Source organism: Carcharhinus amblyrhynchos, chromosome 13 (genome assembly GCF_965287045.1).
Source record: "Carcharhinus amblyrhynchos chromosome 13, sCarAmb.v2.hapA, whole genome shotgun sequence".
Lineage (NCBI taxonomy): Eukaryota > Metazoa > Chordata > Chondrichthyes > Carcharhiniformes > Carcharhinidae > Carcharhinus > Carcharhinus amblyrhynchos.
Window position 1 is genome coordinate 33,175,289 of NC_137336.1, and position 17,264 is coordinate 33,192,552.

General features: G+C 43.8%; 1 protein-coding gene across 1 annotated transcript in view; it reads left to right on the forward strand.

Annotated features, from left to right (window-relative positions):
* The window catches only part of LOC145351657 (testican-1-like), a 363,693-nt gene that overhangs the window by 230,478 nt on the left and 115,951 nt on the right, over positions 1–17,264 (forward strand). The window contains exon 6 of the mRNA XM_080201217.1: positions 371–503. Within this exon, the coding sequence (XP_080057343.1) occupies positions 371–503 (133 nt within the window). The remainder of the gene's footprint in view (positions 1–370; positions 504–17,264) is intronic.

Sequence of the window (17,264 nt, forward strand, 5' to 3'; positions counted from 1 at the left end):
TGCTGTGCCTCTGGAGTCACATGTAGGCCAGACCAGATAAGGACGGTTTTTCTGACAATCGACAATGGTTTCGTAGTCATCTGTAGAATCTTAATTTCAGATTTCAATTTTTTTTTAATTCAAATTCCACGATCTGCTGTGGCAGGATTCAAACCCAGGTATGCAGCACGTTAGCTGAGTTTCTGGATTAATAGTCTCGCAATAATACCACTAGGGCATTGGCTCCCCCATACAATCAGGCCAATACCTCCACCCCAATGATGCAACTCACCTTCGGAACATCTCCAGGAATAGCAACAAGGAGATTTTTATTATAGAATATATATTGGCTTTGCCACTTCATGTAATCAGCTGTATTTTCTCTTTGCAGTGTCAGACAGAGAAAGGACAGTCTTCTTCGTAGACAGTCAATCGGAGGAGCCAATTTGGTCAAATGCAAGCCCTGTGCAGTGACGCATTCCAGTTCTGTCTGCGGGTCTGATGGTCACACTTACTCCTCTAAGGTAAAGTATTTATGAAAACTGCAGCAATGAGGAAACAGTTAATGAAATTATTTTTCATACTTCCCTTTTGGGTGCAATGAGTTAAAAATAAAAACCTTCGGCAGAACGGATATGTAAAATTGATGGTTTGAGAGAGGGAAAAGCAACTTTTTTTTTAAATGAGAAGGGTTAACCTCCTGAAGTACAACTTCTAGTGAACAATGCAGGAGAGAAACCAAAGGATACACAAAAGTGGATAGGATTAAAGAAATGGCAGATCCCACATTGCGTACGGGGGTTTGTTAATCTTTCCTCCAACAGCAGTCTGTTTGAATGTAATAATAACAGTAAGCTTGAGGTTTTAAGTAAACATCAAAATCCATTAACCAAGTTAATTCATCCAGCGGGATTTTGTGAGGAACATTATTTATCTACTGCCAAGGAATTCCATTGAACTAGAAATCTGCAACTTTAAATGATTGAGACCAGTGAGGAATGTTATTACAGAATGTTATAGAATATTAGCCTCAAAGAAGGTTATGCAAATAGATAATTCATTTTACAATTGCATGGAGAAAGGTTTTTTTTTATTATGCTCACGCCAACCATTTGAAATTCCCGTTTATAAGATTTACTAGATTTTAGGATGTAGTAATATTTTATACAGTTTAGGGTCCATTGTATTTAACATATCCACTTTATGGGAAAGCACATAAAATTCTTCAGCAGCCTTTAGAATAGTTGAACAGAATGTAAGAGGTTTCAGAAATCAAGGTGTCCAGTTATTTTGCTTTCAAGTGACCAGATCTGTCTTGTGCAATGTGTGAACACTTATCTTCTGCAGTTTCTGGGCTGTTTAGTTTGATTTTGCTGTTGTGACACTTTGGCAAGCTATCAGTATTCTCTGTGCTAGTTCATCAAGCTGCATAGTTGTTTTCCATATCTAATAAGAGTGAAAGTATTTGTATATTGTCCATTTATATATAACTTTGTTTTCAAAATGCATCTTTCATGTTTTGCCTGATTTTGCCCAGAATGCCTTACTGAAGTTTAATAGTTTTAACCATGGTGGGTCTGATAAGTTCCAAATACATTATTTCATGAAGTTCTATATATTTTAGCATTAGAAGGGTGTGAATTGTTCCGTTTGGGTTCCTGTGGCCTGGATTTATATTGAGAACAGAGAAGGATGGGTGCAGAATTTCATGGTCACTATTACTAGCTGTACATTCCAGTTCAAATTCCATCAGCTACCTTGGCAGGATTTGATCCCATGCCGCCAATAGGGCTTTGGGGCCCTATTTTACCATTTTGATTCAAAGTGCTGGGCAAACTTGAAACTGGGAGTGTTCCATATCTGACTTTGGGTGTCCCCATATGCACTCTGCCTGCAAAAATATCAGCGATTCTGCATCGTGCTGCACAAGCCTGTGGGCGGGGCTTAATGCACCCGAAACTTGCAGCTCCGATCGGCGCCTCCAACTGCGCATGTGCAAAAAAAAGTGATAGAATGCAGCTCCCCTGCCACATCGCTCCTGGATCAGATAATGCCTCCCACTGACATTGCCCCAACCCCTCCACCACCCAGACCGATCACGGGGCACCCCCCTTTCCCACTCACTGATCTCAAGCAGAGAGCCATTGGATGCTCGGCACTTAGCTCCTCACTAACTGGAGCGCCCGAATCAGATTTTTGTGGACCATGTCTGTTTCGCGCCAATTTTGGATGGGCAAACGTGGTGGTAAAGGGGAAAGTGCCAATAAGGTTGGGTGTGCAGCCAATTAAGTCAATTTTGTAGCCATTTTGGGATCTTGGTAAAAGGGAAACCAGCGCAGAAGCGGGCGCAGATCGCACTACTCGCCTCACACCCGACTTTATCAAGTTTTCGCACCTGAAAACGGGCGCAACACGATGGTAAAATCGGGCTCTTGGTCTCTGAGTTACTAGAAACAGTGATATTTCCGCTATGCCACCATCCCCTCCATCTTAAAAATCTTATAGAACAAAAGCCCACCTTATCCTGGACAAGTTGCATTGGTACCTTTTAAGGGCCATTGTTGAAGCCTCACTCAACACCCAAAACTAATGTATGTGGTTCATAGTCTGATCATTGGTAACACAAACTACGTCGGGGCCGTACATACATCATGTAGTATGTAACAATCAGGCTCCCGCCTGAACGTGATGAGCATCAAAAACCCCAGCTAAAATAAAAGTGAGCAGGAAATGGATGGTAAGTCTTTGCAAAGATTTTCATGCTTATACATATCTTTTCCGACCTTTCCACAGTGAAAATGGGATCTGTTGGCACTTAGCACAGTTCATATGTAATTCATGCCCTGGCACCTTTCCCTGATCATTGAAAATGGAATCTGTCATAAATGGGACAGGACTTCTGGATCTAGGATCCATCTGGCATATGGGAGCCTCTGTGGAGATTTTTTTCTTTGTGCTTTCATGGGATGTGGATATTGCCATTGAACTGAATAGCTTGCTAGACCATTTCAGGGGGCAGTTAAGTGTAGGCCACATTGCTGTGAGTCTGGTATCAGGTAAACCAGACCAGGTAAATACCAGGTTTCTCTTTTCCTTAAGGACATTAGTGAATCAAATTTTTTTTTTGCACAATAATCAATGATAATTGCCATGGTCACCATTTCTGAGACTAGCTTTATAATCCAGATCATTAATTGAATTTAAATTCCACCTACTGCCAGGGTAGGATTTGAACTCATGTCCCTACAGCATTAGCTTATGCTTTTGGATTACTGGTCCAATGTCATTTCGCCTCCGTGAAAATTCTGGCCTTAATACAAGTTAGCAGACACTGGGAGCAGGTGAGATCCTGTTACAATTCCTCTGAACATGACAGCGATTTAAAAAAACCTGCTTATCTCCTACAAGTATCTGCATTATGTAATGGAAGATGTACCATTCCTAAAAGCATGGAGGAGTTTGGTGTGTGCAGTGTCATACTGGCAGACTATAAAACACGTGTTGATGCAATGGCAGTGAGCAGAAAGAGCCTGGTAAATAGTCTATAACAATTCTAATCTGTTTTTCTCCTAATGGGCATGGTCAAAATTGCTCCACTGTAGTTATGGCTTCAGTTGCTTGGACCCCAAACTCCAGAATTCCTCCCTATAATTCTCTGCATCTCTTCCTCACTTTCCTCCTTTAAGGCCACTCCTTAACAGCTATCTCACCAAGCAAGCTTTTGGTCAACTAACTCACGGGGCCAAAACTTCCAAGTCTCCAGCTTGTCGGAGACTGGACATATGACTGAAGTTGTGCATCAGGACCCCTTGCAAATCCAATGTGCCCATCTACGTGGGAATTGCTTGGGATGCCTAAGCTTCCGTTGGCCAGGACCATCGCAGATGCTTCCAACTCTGAGCTAGATTCAGAGACTTGGGACAGTTAAGTGAGACTCACCTCAATATTACCCCGGAAATGTAGTGGGTGTACGTACACACTTGGACTGCAGTGGTTCAAGAAAGCAGCTCACCACGAGCAATTAGAGATGGCAATAAAAATGCTGGCCTAGCCAGTGATGCTCACATCCCATAAAATAATTTTGAAAGATCTAGGCTAATTAGAATCTAGGCTAACACCTGAGTAACTCCAAACCACCCCCCCGCCCTCCCCTGCCACCTACATGACAACCTCTTGACTGACCCACAACTCAATCCTGACCACCCGCCACCTCACACAATCCTCTGCTGCTCTGTGAACATGAGTTTGCTTCAAAGCTCAGCTGATTGACAGTGAATTAGGTAGAAACAAAAAAGGCAATTCTCCCAAAACAATTCAAAGTGTCAAATTTGTGTGAAAACTGGAATAAATCACGTGTTTTTTGTTTCCGTGGGAGTTTCAAAAAGAATCTCTCTCACTCTATGCACTGCAGAGAGCACTAGTGTGGTTCGCTCCAGGAATCAGTGGATGGAGCCCATTCCCACTGGAAAGGCCGGCAGCATAGCACTGAGTGGGCCACTGCACATGCGCCGATCTGTCAGCACCGAGATCAGTGTGTGTGCTGTGGTCCCCGTCTGCCAGCCTGCTGATTGCTAGTCTGCTCGATTGCTGGCCAGACACGCGACTCCTGCAACGCCAGCCTTCTCATCACCACGGCGCCCCCTGCCCCTTCACTGCCAGATCCTGGTCTCCCGGACACGTCTGAGCCAACCTTGGCCGGCTTCAATCTCTCCCCCACAGCAATCCCAAACTCCCCTTGCGGCAGCCCAGACTCCCTTACCTGGTTGCTTCCACCCCCGCCACCCCGATACCCAGCCCCAACTGGTGGCCTCCCTCCCGCTGTCACTTAGGCCAAATGCAGAGTGGCAGCAGAACCCCACCCCCACTTCCCAGAGGCCCTGCTCCGTTCGGCCACACCCGCTTGGCACTGCCTTATGACTGGTGGGCAGTGCCCCCTTAGGCATGGGCACATTGCCCCTTGGGCAGTGTCAGGGCACACTGCCCTCCCGGCGCTCAATGCTTTTGGGGGGGTGGGGGGGGGTCTCGATTACCCACCCCCCTTCAGTCCAGCTGGGTTGGACCACTAGCTCCCTGTTAGTGGGAAGCTGTAGTAATCCTCGCTGGAGTGAAATACTCCTGACAGGAAGCGGGGGAGATGCTAGCAGGCCTGGAGACTTCAGTCCCAGGCCCACTAATGATATTAAGATTAAATTGAAATCAGGGTCTGAATATATAATGCAGCCTTGTGCCGGAAGTCGGCGTGGAGCTTACGGCACCGGAAATCCGACGCTGGGGTTTGCCCTCAAGTGCGGGTGGCCTGCGTGGATCACGCGAATCAGCTGACATTTGAGTTTCCCAGCCCGCTGCGCTAAAAAATCATTGGGAAAATCATTTCCAAAATCTTGAACAGTTGTTTATTTGTTGTGAATAGTTTGCCACAATTTTATATCATTGCATTTAAAACTGTTAAAGAATTTTAAACTTCATCTGCTGTCAGTTTACATGTCACATTGTAGACAGTGCGTGAAATGGACTAGAAGTTCTCGGAGAGAAATTTGTAGCTACTACAAATCAAACCGCCTTCCAAGCACTTAATCACCCACAGTATCTTGTCCATCTGTGGGCTCTAAAAACCTGATCATTCACTCTTATTCATGAATTAAATATGCAATGGAATCTCATTATTGCAAACTTTGATCGCACATTACTTCCAGAAATGATTGCATTTGATGCTGTTGGAAACTTCATTTGTGTCCATAGAGTCCTTGGCAAGAAGTACTTTGGTTCCCTCCATGAATTTGTAGTGATGGTGTTTGACTGTGTTATACAGTAATTATAGATAATTATATGTAGAACAACATTAGGAAACATTTAAAATGGTGTTCAACAGCATGCAGGGCAAATATATTCCACTGAAAGGAAAGAACAAACTAAACGCTAATTTGAGTCTATGGCAGAATACTGACATAAGGGGACAATTGTGAGTTACGAAAGAGGCGTGCATCAAGTACAGAGACAGCAGATGGGTACATATAAGAGAGAACACAAAGCGATTCGGAGGCAAGTCAAAAACGGAAGGCAAAAAGGAACTGCAAAATTATACCATCAAGGAACATAAAAGAAAATAGTGAAACACATTACAGGCACATCAATAAGAACACAAAGGCTTTGAAGGGAACAGGATTATTAAGGGATAGACAGGCTGATACCACAGTTAACAATAGAGCCATTGGTTAAGTATTAAATAATTACTTTGGTTCTGCATTTAGCAGGCTGATGGAACAGTTTGGGATTACAGTGAACAATTAGATAAGCAATGAGATAAATGTATTTAAAATTTTTAAAAAGGCAATAAACTAATCACAGTCTAAGAGGAAAAAAATCCCTCTTTGTTCGTGGGTCACTGAAGAGTTCGAGACACATTGGACATGGTGCCTTCTCCACCAAACTCTGCACACCTTCCACCCCAGACACCATTTTGAGACTCACCAAATGAATTGATCCATGTATTTTAAAAGCATTTAGGGAAGAGATAGCTGAGATATTATTATAAATGTTTAATAATTCATTAGCATAAGGTGCAATATCAGGAAACTGGCTGATTTAATTCCTATATTTCAGAAAGGGGATAGAACATGCCTAGGGAAATATAAGTTTAACATCAGTGGTAGGAACAATAACTGAACCCCAAGTAAAGGAAAGAATTGAAGAGCATCTAGAAACAAAAAATATCATATTGCATAGTTAACATGGATTTCAAAAGGGAAAAACTGTCTTGACCAATCTTGTTAAATTTTTGGAGGAGATTATGGAGAGAGTTGACAATGGGGAATGGAATAGTTGTAAGTTACCTGGATTTTCAAAAGGCTTTTGATCAGATGCATCTTAATACAAAGAATGAAAAAAGTACAGCCCTTCGGCCTCTAAGCTTGTGCCAGTCATGATGCCTGCCCAAACTAAAATAGTATGCACTTACCGAGTTCCCATCCTATTCATGTATTCATCTAGTTGCCCCTTAAAGGCTGCAATCATACCAGCTCCCAACACTTCCCCAGGCAGCGAGTTCCAGACAGTCACCACCCTCTGTGTAAAAGACTTGCCTCACACATCTCCTTTAAACTTTCCCCCACGTATCTTCAATCTATGTTCCCTAGTACTTGACTTTTCTACCCTAGGAAAGAGCATCTGACTATCCATTCTGTCCATGCTATTCATAATCTTGTAATCAGGTCACCCCTCATCCTCCGTCATTCTAGTAAGAACAAACAGAGTTTATCCAACCTCTCCTCATAGCTAATACCATTCAGACCAGGCAATATCCAGGTGAACTTTTTCTGTACCCTCTCCAAAGCATCCACATTCTTCTGGGTAATGTGGCGGCCAGAACTATACACAACATTCTAAATGAGGCCTAAGGCTCTGTACAGCTAAAGGTGTGACCTGCCATTTTTATACTGAATGCCTCGACCAATGAAGGCAAGCATGCTGGATGCTTTTTTGACTACGTTATCCCCCTGCATTGCCATGATCAGTGGACATGTAAGCCCAGATCTCTCTGCTTATCAGTTCTCCTAAAGATTCTACCATTTACTGTATAATTCCTACATGCACTGGACCTTCCAAAATGCATTATCTCACACTTATCCAGATTAAACTCCATCTGCCATTTCTCCACCCAAGAGAAATGGATGAATGAGTAAAGTCAGAGAATGCGGAATCAGCAGACGGGGCAGAATGGATGCTTCAGAAAGCAGAAAGCGGAAGAGTAGGGTAGTTATTCAAATTGGCACAAAGTAGGAACTGGCGTTCCAGAAGGATCAGTGCTGTTTGTAATTTACATAAATAATTTGGACTTTGGAGTCAAGAATGTAATGAGCTGCATTTTACATGCCACGACTCGGCAAGTTTCCAGTGAGTTGGGGGAGGGGACATGAATGAAATAGGATGGGTGCCCATCCCGCCACCATCCCACCAAACTCCCAAGCTCATCCCCATCATATGGAGGGCACTGAAATTGGCAGCCTGCCCACCACATTTAAAGAGGTAATCTAAATCAGTTACGCTTGTTACCAAGACAGTTGCCCTAATAACACTCTGGCCATTCTAAAAAACTTTTGGCATGGTCAGCTGGGCAGAAGTGGCCAGCGCAATTCCTAAAAATACAACTTTCAAAGGGTGGGAAGGAAGGGACAAGCAACAGGCTACAGGAACAATGAAGAAACTTTCAGAATGGGCAAATCATGAGCAAGTAAAGTTTGGCAAGAAGAATAGGGAAATCATTCCTTACATGGAAGGAGCAATGTTAGGTGAGGTGGAGGAGTAAAGTGACCTTGGAGGACAAGTACGCCACTCACTACAAGTTACACCACAGGTTAGCAAGACCTTCAAAAGAACGCAAATCAAGCAGTTGCTTTACTTCTGGCAGGGAAGAATTGAAAATTAGAAAAGTTATGCTGAACTCGTATGAAAGCTGTGTGATTCTGATTGCCATATTATGAAAAGAATATAAAGTCACTGAAGAGCGCAAAGAGAAGATTTACAGGGATGATACCAGAAATGCCGGGGTATACATATCAGGAAAGGATCCACAAGCTGTGCTTCTTTTCTGTTGAAAGAAGGAGGCTGAGTTTAATCTAATTGATGTCTTTAAAATTCTGAAAGGTTTTGATGGAGTGGATTTTGAAAGAATGTTTCCTCTTGTGGGGTACAGCATAACAAGAGGCCATCAAAAGAAGACAGTCACCAAGACATACGATAAACACCAGGGCCGAGATTCTCCCAAAATAATTCTAAGTGCCAAATTTGCGTAAAAGCAGGATAACCCCTACTGGTGTTTTTAGCGGGATTTTTGAAATGAGTCACCCAGATTCTGTGCACTGCAGAGTGCCTCACGCTGAAAATCCAGGGGCAGGTGTCTATTCACACTGAAGAGGTCCGCAGCATAGCGCTGAGCGGGCCACTGCGCATACACTGATCTGTCATAGTGGAGATCAGTGCATGCGCAGTGGACCTGCGCTGCCAGGGCACCAGGCTGGCAATGCCAGGCTAGCAATGCCGAGGAGGCATCTGGTCCTTATCTTCGACCTCCTGGGAGGCCTTCGTGGCCTCCCTTCACTCTAGCGGGATCGGGCTGCCAGCTCCCCACTAGTGGGGAGTTGTTATAAACCCCCCTGGAGTGAACCATCCCTGGTGACAGGGGAGAGGCTGGTGAGCCCTCTTTTTGTTGTAAAAATCAATCCGGTTCACTAATGACCTTTAGTAGAGAACATCTGCAGTGCTTACTATGTCTGGCCCACATGTAATTGCAATGTGGTTGACTTTTCACTGCCCTCTGAAATGTACTAAGCCACTCAGTTCAAGGGCAATTACAAATGGGCAACAATGGAGGTGGGGGGGAGGTGTTTGGTCGAATGGGGTTCAGGAAGGGTAGGCTGAGATCAGGCTTGCTGGTGGGAAGATCAGCCTGAGTTGGGCCTTGGGTGCTGGGGTAGTTAGTGTTGGGGGAAGCTCCATGGTGAAGTCGGGGGGTGAGTAATTCCCGTGGAACCAGAGGGTTTAGGGTTCCCAGTCCTATGGGGAGGGAACATGGAGACTCCTGGGGGTTTAGGAATGTGAAGAGTGTCCTGTGGGGAGTCAGTGTGGGTCTGCGCAATAGTTACCCAGAAGCTAGACATGGTTGTAACTTCTCTCACTGCTTCTGGGTAACTATTGATGTTACACAGTCAGAATCATCTGAAGATTGCAATTTTAGATGGTTCCCAGTACTAGCCATTGGAAGTGCGTACTTCCCATGGTAAAGTGCCCTGGAGCTCGGACCCTGCAGTCCAATAATCATTTTCACACACCCTCAAAACTGTCTGCTATAACTTCAGGGATCGGCTCTAAGAGCCTATAAAACATAACCATTTGCAGAGTGCCTTCAGTGGTCTTTCTATACTCAACTCTCGCGATCCCTCTCTGGGATAAGGAGCAACACGCCCCTATGGATCTCCGACTCTGTTCCTGATTAGACTAGTATGTCACATTGACTTCTCCCTCAGAGAACATCCCGTATTGGTCCTAGTGACTACACTGTCGATCTGTTGTTATAGAGTTGAATTGTAACGTGTGGACAGGGTTTCTTTCTCACAGTAATACATTGTTTCAAAAGAGCTACTTTCCCAGCTTTGGCCTCTGAAATATCCTCAGTGTAAAGTTAAATTTCAAAGGCATTACATGTTAGGCTGCGTCTGTACTGTAACTGTCTATTATTAGATAGTTGTAATCTAGTATCTGTTGGCTGATGTGAAATCAGCAGACTCTGGTTCTGTCACAATTTGATCACAGTCTGATGAACAGCGAAGTAGTCTAATAGCAGAGTTCTGTGTTCTCTGATGGAGGTATAAAGCTCCATTCTTTCTGTAGGTGATTTTTCATATTTGGAGACTGTTCTATATTTATGAATGCTTTAAGATCTGGTAACATGATTTGATGTTGACATCATTACGGTGTTGCCACAGGCTGCTGTTTTACTTTCAGTTTGTTCTCTGTATAGACAAGACCTCCTGGAATGAATCTGTTGTTGTTACTTCAAATCTACGTGTGCAAACCACAGCTTTTACTTCTGTTTAAAACCTACAACCCCAAGGACATTACACAGTGGGTGTGCATGTCAGGACTTGTTTTATATTCTCATATTAAAAATGTCAGTAAGATATTTTAAAAGCTTCCAGCAGATTAGAATCAGTCTCATTCTTGATGCATTGATGTGCATCTGAAACTGTTATGCACCAACGCGAAATGCAATTGGCCCATAAGGGCGGCACAGTGGTTAGCGCTGCTTCCTCACAGTGCCAGAGACCTGAGTTCAGTTCCGGCTGTCTGTCTGTGTGGAGTTTGCACTTTCTCCCCATGTCTGCATGGGTTCCCTCCGAGTGCTCCAGTTTTCTCCCACACTCCAAAGATGCACTGGTTAGGTGGATTGGTTGTAATAAGTTATCCCTTTGTGTCGGGGGACTAGCAGGGTAAATACATGGGATTGTGAGGAGAGGTCCTGGATGGGATTGTGGTTAGTACAGATTCAATGAACCGAATGGCCTCCTTCTACACTGTAGGGATTCTGTGAGCATTCTATGAGTAGTCATGATGTGGAGATGCCGGCGTTGGACTGGATTAAACACAGTAAGAAGTCTCACAACATCAGATTAAAGTCCAACAGGTTTATTTAGTAGTAAACGCCACTCGCTTTCGGAATGCTGTTCCTTACCTGATGAAGGAACAGCATTCTGAAAGCTAGTGGCATTTACTACCAAATAAACCTGTTGGACTTTAACCTGGTGTTGTGAGACTTCTTACTGTATTCTGTGAGTAAGCAGTCTGGATCTGCTAGCCACATTTTCTGTTTACACAAGACAGCTAAAGCCTTGTGAACAGTTCACACTACAATTCTTACATTTGTTAAATGGAGTGATGAGAGTCGCATGAAACTAAGTAAGCAGAGCACGTGTAATAATATATAATAATATGTTATATGGAATAGATGGCAACCACATAGTTAATATATTCATAATCTTTAATAGTAATCACATTTAATTAACACAGAAAAATCTTAAATTGCTGTTTTCTTATGTATACAGAAACTTTCTCATTTGACGATTGTAAACTTCACTTTCTCAGCCTTCTCATTCGATTACAATTTAGCACTCTGATGAGCTGACAGTCTGACTGGCATTTTGAGTATCATTTCAACACGTTTTTACCAAAATTAAATAACCATAACACTTTAAGATGAAAGTAAACACCATGAGGTAGAGTCTTTGCCTCAGGCAAGGTTGATGATCCTTGCTCAGATTGTGCTCCAGGTTGTTCTAGTTCTAAGAAATTATTTTTCTTATGTTACCAATCACCAAGCATTGAGTCTGCCATGAACCAACGCAGTTGGTCAGTCCTTTTGAACCTGACTTTAAAATGTTGTTAAAAATTGTTGAAAATGTGGCTTTTAAACATGTTTCTTGAGAATAGTTCAATGGTAATTTGGTGCAGTTCGATAAACCCATTTTTGGTTGTGTTAATCACAAAAATAAGCAAATCAGAGCATCTAACCTACCAGCCATGAATAGCCCAACTTTAAATAAATGGAAGCAACTTTTTAAGGAACTAGACATAAACAGTTTCTGATTATATTGGAGTTATATAATGGCTCCATTCTTGGTAAATTAAATGGCCCTTTTAGTGTATAAAGGCAAATTACTGCGGATGCTGGAATCTGAAACCAAAAGAGAAAATGCTGGAAAATCTCAGCAGGTCTGGCAACATCTATAAGGAGAGAAAAGAGCTGATGTTTCGAGTCCAGATGACCCTTTGCCAAAGAGTCATCCGGACTTGAAACGTCAGCTCTTTTCCCCCCTTACAGATGCTGCCAGACCTGCTGAGATTTTCCAGCATTTTCTCTTCTGATCCCTGTTATTGTCTTTGCACCCAGCTTAATTTTATAGTCTCCTTGAAGCCCACTAGATAGAGCAAGTAATGGAACTATACCATGGTAATTAATCTGAGGCGTCACCAATTTTGTGGGAATGACCAGTTTCTGTCACAATGATTTTAAACACACCAAAAAGTCACAGGAAGTTTGTGCTGAACATAAGTGTTCATGATTTCCCCAAACTTCTGTGCTGTTTGTGCTGACAAAACAAGTTCAACAGAGCAGAAACCCCAGGCCCTGAGGTAGACAAAAACAAATCACTGATCTTTTCTGGGTAGCTGTCAATCACAGAAACTTCCTTTCAAACAAAAAAGTTGAAACTTTACAAATGAATGGAAGAGTTAGCATGTTGCAAGGTCTAAGCATTTTGTTATCTTGTCATCTCGAGTGGGGAGGTTTAAATAATGTTAGATCAATAATGTCTCCCTGCAACTAAGTTAGGGAGGAATTTTCTAGTCCGATGGGATCTTCCGGTCCCACCAAAGGCAACCCCCTCCCCATAGTGGGATCCCCGGCAGATGAGAGAACCTCACAAAACACCGTAGACATCAGGACTAGGGGATCCTGCCAGGGCTGCCGGAAAACATGCCGTGGGGTGGGGGGGCGGGGGGCGGGGGGGGGGGGGGGGGGGGGCCAAAAATCCCGACCCATGTCTTCCTCTGTGTAATACACAACCAGAAATCCATTCCTGGATTTAATATCAGCCTCTACTGTAGGTTACACAGCAGCGAGTGTTTAATGATTTGTTTCTTATAATATTGAATGTTTAATTAGCTGTAGAAAGGTACCTAAGGATGATTATATAGTGTTACATAGCTGGAATGTTGAAAGATTAGACACATGCTATGTTCATTATCCCAATAGTTATAAGCAGTTATGAGACACACAGCGGTGTAACAAAGCTATGTGTACTTGTAATTAGCTATAATCCACAAAGGACCGTGGGCATTTCTTTCTGTTAGAACATAACAAATGGCAATAAAGCTTGAGGGGCAGCAAGTGGGGATGGGGGAAGCAAGAAGGCAGCCTTCCATGTACCTCTACCACCAGTTCGGGGTTTGAACCTGCACCATGGGCATCATTCTGCACCACACTCTCGCTCCACCAAGCCAGCTGAGATAACTGACTCCAGCGCAGGGGGATATGGGGATAGGACCTGGGTGGGATTGCGGTCGGTGCACACTCGATGGGCCAAATGGCCTCCTTCAGCACTGTAGAGATTCAATGCTTCTATGTGTGTACTTGTGAAAGTTTAACAGACCCTAAACATTTGATAATGTGCTGCAAAATACACTCTTTTATGATATGAGAATTATTGTAAACGTGGAAGTATTAAATATTCCTGACTGAAATAGCTTTGTGAAACCTCAAGCCACAACTGGAAGGCACAAGAGTGGAAGAATATTTGAAGGCTTTTCCTGTTCCGATACCTCTTTTTCCAAGATGTTCTTTAAAACCTAACCCTTTAACCAAGCATTTAGTCATCTTCACTAATGTCTCCTTTTGTGGCCCGTCATCATGTTTTTACTTTTGAGTTTGATACGATTGTTATGGTTTGGGGGTTATGTCTTTAAGTTAGGGCGATTGAAGAGGGTCGGGTGACCTATCAGAAATCTACCTGACAACACATCTGGGTGACACAGCTGTTAAAGGACAAAGAGGGGCCAGGTTGTTTTGATGGGAAGAATTTGAAAAGACTTTGGAGACAATGGCTTCAGCACCTGCCTTACAGTCGTTAGACTTGTAGTCTACAAAGTCCAAGGAAGGGCTCCTCCCCCACCCCCTGCACCGACCCGGATGGCCAGCCATGAGCACCTCTTCCCTCCCTCTGCCTGAGATTCCGATTGCAGAGTGGCAGCAGGGCCTCTGATTGTCCCTCCAGTGAGCCCCACCCCCAATAGGCCCTCTGGCACCACCCCCTTGACACTGCCCAATGCTTGGCAGGCAATGCCAGTTTCCCCTTCAGCAGTGACTGGCACTGCTCAAGTGGCAGCCCAACCTCCTGTGGTGGCCCCAATGGCCTGTATTCCCTTCAGCAGGGTCAGCTGCCTCTTCCCCATTAGTGGGGAGCAGGAGCAAACCCCGCTGGGGTGAATCGCTCCTGGCATGGGAGGGAGACCCTGGTGGTCCCGAAGACTTCAGTCCCGGGCCCGCTAATGAAATGGAAATTGCGATTTCCATATTATAATCAGTTCTGCACCAATTCCAGGATAGAGCTCATTACGCTGGAAATCTTTGCCTGGGAGACACATGGAGGCCATGGTGCCCAGCAGGAACCCCACAAAACGGTTACCCCAATATTTTTATTTCCTTTCTCCTTTTTTACTTGGTCTTTCTGTTGTTGATTTTCCTCGGTGAGGACCCACATTCTTTTCTACTTAGGATCTTTTCTCGATGTTCTTGATGAAACAAACTCCCATCCTCGTTGCCAACTTTCTTTTTCTAATGTCCTAACCATGTTAGTATTGTGGGTTTTAAACATAAAGAAAAAGGTGTGGTTTGCATATGTAACTTCTAAATAATAACAACAGATTCATTATAGGGGCTGTTGTCTGTACAGAGTAGAAAATGAAACTAAGACAGAAGCCTGTGCAACACCTCAATGGTAGCATCATTAAATCATGTGACCTTAAACGATCATACAACCACTTAAATATATAAGTTTGTCAAAGCGATTTCAGTTTGCTTATTATAGTAAAAGTCTTAAAATGTGAAATCTTGGCCGGAATTCTGCAAAGTACGCCCAGCCAGTCAGAACGGAGAATTTGGCGCTCAGCCAAAATTCTTCTCACTGCAGCGGGACTGGAGAATCGCAGCAGCGGCCGACATCAGAGAATTCCAGCCCTTGTGTCATCCTTTCAACCATTAACTGGAAGTTCAATTTTCTTTTTAAAGTACGGAGATTGCAACATTTTAGTGCTCCCATGCAGCACAATGGGATGTCTTATTTTGTTAAAGGTACAAGCTGTTTTTGTTAATTTTACATCTATGTCCTCTTGTTCTATCATCGTCAACCACAGGAAACAGTCTCACCAGGATTTTAAACACCTCTTATCACATCAAAGTTTTATTTCCCCTTCCATGACAATAAAACCTGACTTCCTCACACCTTTCCCATGTAAGAACTTCATAATTGAATTCATCATCCCTACTAAGAGGAGGACAGAGTTGATGCAGAAAATCTAGAGTGGGAGAGTTGGAGTTTATTTATGTAGTGTCAGGCATGTTATATAGCGTCTCAGCATGAATAATGAAATGAAAGACCACAGGCTAGATTTTCTGTCTGTTCACAGTCAATGAGCAGAAAATCTAACCTCCTTGTGCGCCGTGTGCCTCCATTGAAAGGCAAAGGAACCACAGAGATAAAATTATTCACAAAGCCTAAAGTCAAAAAATCTTCAAGTCGCCACCATCTCAGTAGCAGAGCTCATCAAGGGACAGACATGTCAAACCTCCTTTGAAATTGAAGTGCTGTGATCTGTGAAATAATGAGCCGTAACTTCTGAGCTCCCTGGCGTCAGATATGAGAGGTACCCCAAAGATGTGCTGGGGAACCAACCCCAGGTCTTTTTCAGGTAAGAGTTTGCACTGTAATTGCCCAGAAGCGCTAACTTCCTCCGGATAATTGCGCTTCCTGGGATCCATCCAAAAATTGAAATTTAATCATTAACTTTGGATGGTTCGGTGCTGGCAACATCCCAGCTATCTGTCTGCACCAAGGACGGCACAGATCATGGGAATATTTACTCTGAAAAAGTTAGAAGAATTAAAGTTGTTTGTAACTTCTGGGCAACTGTAATAAAGACCCAGACCGACTACCGCACCCCACCCCCCCACCCCCACCCCTCACCTCCATGGCTTTCCCAACCACGCTGACCCGCAGACCTGATCCAAGAGGATGGCTGGATCTGATCTGCCCCAAACCCTCCAGCCCCCTGTCCTCTGATCCCTCCCACACCACACCCTACCCACAAACCCAAAGTCCACCCATGGACCCCTGACCCCCAACCCCCCCCACATCACCTGATTCATAACACCCCCGCCCCTTTGACCTCTGGCATTGAAATACCCCCTCGCCCTCCCCCGACCCTCCCAACCACTCAGATCCCATCACTTGCCTCTCCCTGGTCTGTCAAGTTTGATACATCTAGTTGCTTTACAGCAGCGAGTGCAGTGCAAAAAGAGGATGTGGCCTGCTTTAATCTTATGTAGCTGGACTGTGCTGGGGCCTGTGAGGACTCTCTCAATATAGGTCGCAACAGCTCTATCCATTGGAGGTTTCAGCGTAATTATCAAGACCACGTAGATCTTAAGAACATATGAACTAGGCCATCCAGCCCCTTGAGCCTGATCCACCGTTCAATAAGATCATAGCTGACTTTATCATGGACTCAGCTCCATTTACCCACCCACTCACCATAACCCTTAATTCCTTTACTGTTCAGATATTTACCTATCCTTGCCTTAAAAACATTCAATGAGGTAGCAAGGAATTCCGCAGATTCACAACCCTTTGTGTGAAGAAGTTCCTCCTCAACTCAGTCCTAAATCTGCTCCCCCTTATTTTGAGGCCATGCCCCCTAGTTCTAGTTTCACCTGCCAGTGGAAAAAACCTCCCTGCTTCTATTTTATCTATTCCCTTCATAATCTCATATGTTTTTATAAGATCCCCCCTCGTTCTTCTGAATTCCAATGAGTATAGTCCCAGTCTGCTCAGTCTCTTCTCATAAGCCAACCCTCTCAACTCTGGAATCAATCTAGTGAATCTTGTCCAGTGCCGGTATATCCTTTCTCAAGTAAGGAGACCAAAACTTTACACAGTACTCCAGGTGTGGCCTCACTACCA